Source organism: Micropterus dolomieu, linkage group LG07 (genome assembly GCF_021292245.1).
Source record: "Micropterus dolomieu isolate WLL.071019.BEF.003 ecotype Adirondacks linkage group LG07, ASM2129224v1, whole genome shotgun sequence".
NCBI classification, from domain to species: Eukaryota; Metazoa; Chordata; class Actinopteri; order Centrarchiformes; family Centrarchidae; genus Micropterus; species Micropterus dolomieu.
The window spans coordinates 19,434,732-19,440,984 of NC_060156.1; the positions used below are offsets into that span (position 1 = coordinate 19,434,732).

The 6,253-nt window shown below is 41.7% G+C and overlaps 1 protein-coding gene across 13 annotated transcripts in view; it reads left to right on the top strand.

Moving 5' to 3' along the window:
• Positions 1–6,253, top strand: part of dachd (dachshund d) — a 117,980-nt gene that overhangs the window by 71,476 nt on the left and 40,251 nt on the right. For all 13 annotated transcript variants that reach the window (XM_046054027.1, XM_046054028.1, XM_046054032.1 and 10 more), the window contains one exon: positions 2,146–2,261. In XM_046054027.1, the coding sequence (XP_045909983.1) occupies positions 2,146–2,261 (116 nt within the window). The remainder of the gene's footprint in view (positions 1–2,145; positions 2,262–6,253) is intronic.

Below are 6,253 nucleotides of genomic sequence, written 5' to 3' on the forward strand. Positions count from 1 at the left end.
ATTTGTGTGCAGAGAGTAGCTGAAATGTTACCCCTTTAAACACACAGACAGATTCTCTCAAAGCCTATCTAAACATTACCTTTACTTAACTGGGTCTTTGTACCTGGGTTCACATCCTTTGACATGATCTAAGGTTGATGTGACGGTTTTTGTCCATTTGAGGGCCTTTTTGCTTTTAGTATTGTTGGTAAAAAAAAAGCCTTTTACCCATCACATACCCTCTATTGAGGTCTTTCATAAATAATTCAGCCAGAGTACAAGTGAAAGTGATGACAGCAAAACTGTGTGCGATCTCTCCCTCTCATAAGATCAAAGAGGTGCTTCTATAGAAATAGGAATTACATTTCCAGACGTTCCTAGGTTGAGCGGGCACTCATTTCTCTTTCTGTCCCTCTCTTTCGCTCTCTCTCACTTTCTGTCATTCACTCCTCCTCATGCTGCTTCTTTCTATCACTATATTTTCTCACCAAAGGGACACAGTTGGGTGAAGGTCTGCTTTTAGTCCTAAAACCTCAAGAGCTGGCATATGAGGGAGTCAGCACATTCAGACAGATAGAGCGAGTGCACTCTATTAGCAGGACTGAGGTAAATAAACTTCACAAGACACGGCTGAATAAATTCAACTACTAGGGCTGTGTGGTATCGGAGCTAAAACACTGCATCACTGTGTAGATACTGCCTTTGGGAAATGTAGTGAAATGTACTGTAACACAAACAGCTCGGTATACTGTATACTGTAACTGGTTAATAAAGTCCAGAGTGAGCCATCGTTGTTGAAAAGAAAACTCAGAGCAGCTCATCAGTTGTGGTACCTATCAAGATATATTTGTGGAGAGAATTTGCTCGGGATTACATCAAAGAAATTACATTTTACAAGAAACATGACATGCTATTACTGTATAAGCATGTTGGCACACCCATTCAAACCTTATTAACAGAATTAAAATCAACTTCAATGTGGTCTTTTAAAAAGGGCAGGACAGAAGCTCAACCAATATACCCCGGGTTTGATTTCCGGTCCTGTCCTTTCTTTGTGAGATTTACTCCTGTTTGTCAAAGTTTCTTCCCTTAGTTACGTTACGCTACGGAAACCCTTTGGTGTTTTAAAGATGGATTAATCTCAGTTCATATTAGAGAGAACTTAGTATCCTGGTAAAGCTTGAAAATGGACTATTGTATGTGAAATAATGTATGAAGCCAATATGTCACCTGTGTCAAGTCACCATAATTCATCTTCAGCTGAGACATCCAGCTACTTGTTCATAGAGAATATACCTCCATAGGATGTTGGCCCCCTCATTATATGGTCATTGCATTTTTTTTCACCCTGTAGGCTTTTCTTTGTTACTATAAGCCAGAAAAGTAGGTATTGATTGCAACTCGAAGCTGTATTAATAAGTGAATGAGTAAGATGTGTGGAAAGTCAACGGTGTATCTGCTTTGAAGGCCTTTTTCTCCTCCACAGTAAGGTGGCACAGTCATTTATCACGGCTGGATCTGTGCCCCTCGTTTGGTGTAATAAAACTCCCCCATCAGAACCGTCCAACAGGTCTGAATCACTCTGTCATACCACCTTCCAGCTAAGGCACGCATTAAATCAAGCAAGCAGAACATTTCCTAAGGCAGCCATTGCCTTTTAATTTCCTGAAGAACCTTAAAATATCATTCATTACCAGAACTACACATATTTGGTTTTTAAAAGTCTCATAAATCAATAGTGGCCTGACTGCAATAATTATAACAAGTTAACATGTAATTTCCAGGCCGAGGGCCGCGCACTGGATTTTAGCATATGCAAACGAGGCAATTCAAATAGTGTGGGGATATTAATACGGAGGAACAGGTAACGAGGTACGGGTTATGAATTATGCATCAAAAAGTGGTTGATCTTCAATAAAGGAAATGAATTCACCGTGTAATCTAATTAGTTATGGAAGTCTATTATGTTGAGCTGCAGAAAGCAACTGTCCTTGAAAAGAAATTTATTTACAGTACATGTTAGCTATTTGGAATGGAATTGCATTCTGGAGTGCTCCAAATGTTAACACCCCCCCGCCGCCGCCGCCCCCACAGCCCCTCCTCCCTCTGCCAGTCTCCTCCTCGTCTCTCAACCACGCTCTCCTCCTTCTCTGCCTCGTGTTTTAGCTCCAGACCTGGCCGGCCTCCGAAGAGGACCCAGAGTGTGACATCACCAGAGAACCCCCACATCATGCCCCACTCAGTCCCTGGCCTCATGTCCCCTGGCATGATCCCACCCACAGGTATGGTTTGGTCTTAATCTGTAGCGCTCTGTCGTTTTTGCTAAGCCTCTTATTCACTGTTTGGGTCTTTTATATTTCTGAATCTCTCTCGTTCTTTCTGTCACACACACTCATATACACACATAAACAACGGCCCTACCAGTGGCCTCCCTGCAGCTTGTCCTCGAAATGGCAACCAGTCCAATGTGACACATGCACCCAACCACCAGACACCAGCCGCTCACTCGTTTACCAAAAACAGATCGTCTGCTCAATCCCCGGAAACCAAGAGGGGGAGAATAAATTGGAGTGGAGATCTTTTCTCTCAGATTATTCCAGTAGATGTTGCATTTTGCCTTGAGTGCATTCTAATTAGTGCGATTAAATCCACTCCACTGGTATATGTACATAGGCGGTGGTGATGCTAAAGCAAGCTTATCGCCACAAGAATCAACAACAACCGTTTGTGCCCTAACTTACCCCTGGGCCAAGTCTTATTGCAACTAATGCTTTTGTTCTATTTGTGGCTGGCTTCATTGTGACTGCTTTGATGTTAGTGGCTGTAAGTGCCCTGATTTGCATATTTTGCTCTCCTTCTTGATATGTCTTTAATGATATTGTACCGTCTAACTGAGCTCTTTGAATGCTCATTCAGTGTACAGTACACATTGTATTTAACCAACTATTAACTGTAGTACTTTGCAAAGAGATAAAACACCACAGCTGGTTTTCCATGGTAATCTTTCGTGTGTAACTACTGTTAACAGACTTGTAATTATCCTACCGTACACATTTTTCCACTTCTGCAAAAACAGTCTGGAAGTGTTTTTTTCCCCCTCTTTCTCCAAGAGGCAGCAATGCAGTGTCTGTGAGATGTTTGAAGTTCAATATTAAACACAGATTGGGCCATCCTTGTGACTCAGTACAATGGATGCTCACAGGCTAGTGCTTTGAACTCTGGGAATAGGGTGAGGTCACTGGCTATCTGTGCTGCAGTATGGAAGGCGAACTAAAAGGCCGAAGTGAACGCAGGGAAGGACAATGATGAGAAAGACCCGTGTTATTTAGTGGAACATAAAGCAACAGAAAAGCCTTTTGATATCATCCCCTTTAAGCCCAGAGGGACTCTATGATCTTGACATTTAGTCAGGGTATTCAGGGGGCAGAGATAAAGTAATTGAGGTTTTTGGTCTTCTCATAACTGCCTTAAGCTTCCTAACTGTGAAGAGGCAGAACTTTTCTATCAATTTCTGTGTTATGATTAAACCATTTATTGTTCTGATTATAGTATTAAGCATTAAACGTCAAGGAAGTTACAGATTTTGACAGATTAATAATTAAGTATAATTGACCACACATAAGTTAGCATCTGAGTAGGCGACTAATTGATCTCCCTGTCATGTCCAAATATACTGATTGATGATTAAAAAAACGACATTGAGAAACTGTCTTAAATAGTTACACCATCATGTCATGTCACATTTAGTTCATTTTGCAGATGAGTTAACGCCTGTATACACAGACAGGATGTGTGCCGACGGCTTTTTCCTGAGGCTTCACCAATACTCCCAAGACTCCACGAAAAAGCCACTGTGCCATTTAATGTGGGCTGCAGAGGAAGAGCGATGAAATGTTTTTTTTGTTGCTGTTTTTATCACTGTAGCACGTCATTTCTCTTCTGGTGTTACGTGTGAAAATGTATAATGCTGGTGCCTCCTCCCAAGCTCCTTATCACTCAGGAGAGGCCGACTGTAGCTCAAATTTGGCGAAAGGTTTCACTTTATGACAGATACAGGAAGTTTTTCAGTGATCTAATCTTGTAGTCATAATGGCCTGACATAACACAACCAATTCTGCATTCCTCACTCAATTTACTCTGTTTTGGGATTTTTTTTCTTTTCTTCATACAAAATGTAATCCGCCAATGTTTGATGATATTAGACATTAGACTTAAATCATATTAGCTTAAAATCAGTGACCAAATTCATCACAGTGGAAAGATGTCTTCTTCACACTCTAACAGGACCAGAGAGGCCTATGTGAAACACATTGTTAACATATGTATCTTTGCCCTTGACACCAGTTCCATTAAGAAAAGGACATCTTAATATGCTTAGTTTTCCATTTAAGGAAATACCCTCATATGTGTGTGAAACCACATGTGTGTAGGCGTGAGTGTCTGAAGGCGTGCATGCTTGCGTTCATGCCCCCGGGGGTGGGGTTGCGCTGGAGCCTTTCCAGTCGCTGATGCATTACAGGCAGATTGGCCCCCAAATCGGATTATTTGCTGTGGACTGACACCACACTGAGATGACATCTCCTTTAAAGTGAAGGGGGCCTCCACTCACACTCTGGCCACTACTTAAGCAGCAGCTTCAATATAATTCATTTATGTCCTGGATATGGCTTCAACCTTTTGAATAACGCAGGAGTACTGCATTTACCATTAGAGAAATGAATGTCACCTACATCTAACCAGATTGCATCCTGTACTTTACTGATAAAAACAATATGTTCTAATGCTGTCTGGCTCTGCCTTACTGTAAGTATGTGTGTGGATTCCAGTGCCTGGGAGAGCTGGTTCATAAGACTGCTGTAGGTGGAGACATATATAATATTTATGTTCCTTTGATGTACAATTAGCACGTCATCTTCTAGAGTGGATCATCTAATCCGGTGCCACTTCAAGCTGCTTTAAAATAGATCCAGTATGCACCAGGTAATTTAGTGTCAGTTCTTTGTCTCTACCCCTCCTCTTTCAGTCCGCTGCTTGTCATAAGGTTAGCACGCTGTGTAATTGATACTAAATTTGTCATGATGTGGATAGCCCAGTTCAAGTGGTGCAGTGTACCTAAGAGTCGCATTGTTCCCAACCCCAGTTTGTCATTGCTGTGCTGCCAACAGTCCATGCATAAAATTAGGCGGCCATGCTCATTGACATGGAGTGTCTCTTCCCTACTTATCCTGCTTGCCCGATAAATAAAGTGTGTTTTCATTGTTGCCCATGGTGCAGTCCCTAACAGAGACAGAACAGAAACACAACAGATAAGCTCAGGTTATTTTCTTTCTTTTTTTTTTAATCACTGCTAGAGAAAGTCGTAAAAGTCAGTCTTTTGTGTACTGATGTGAAGTTAATCTGATTTTAATTTAATTATACAAGTTAGTTGCGGAGGGCACAGGCATTGGGGTGTTTGTTGTAAGAATGTTCTGACATTGGCGCAGGTATGGGGCAGCTAGCATGTTAATTAATGATGAAGATCCTGACAATATGCAGAGGCATGACAGCGTTAAGCCAGTCGGCTGCTGCTTCCTTTGCATATTAATAGATCCTTCATTATTATTTAATATGACAGCTGCTCCAAGGGCTACCATCAGACCTTGTCTCTGTTATTTGCTGTTTTGTGCTCCCCATGTGACAGTGCCATGCTATTCTCTATTTGTTGAAATGTTCCCTTTCCTGTTCTCCGACTGGTGTGGCTCTCTACATGCGGCTGTGATGCGCTGTTTGTTTTGTGCTCAGGAGGATTCTGACTTGCCTGGGCATCTATATGAGAGAAGTGTCTGAATCTAAAGGTGACTTTGAAAGAATATATGAGGCAGGATTGTTTTGTTTGCATAGTAATGAATGCAGATTAGCACTGAGTGGGATTGGTCTTGTTGACGTTTAGACTTCTAGTGGCTTAATAGACTTGTTGCTGGGCGGCAACATCTCCCTGGCTTCCTTATTACATCCACTGTATAGAGGTGTGTGTTATGGGGATATGACAATTGATCTGGTGAAATGAAACAGTTATCAGAACAAAAACTTTGATCTATGAGTGTGTCACTTAGTCATTGACAGGGTGGAGGTTGGAGCAGAATGATAAATGGAAAATGGAAAAGTAATCATTTGATCTGTTTTACAGTAGTACAAATCAATGTCTTAGTCTTTATTTACTTGATACACATTTGATCAAAACATGTCACTTCCTTCTTCATGGATGGACCCCCCCCCCCCCCCCCCCCCCCCCCTC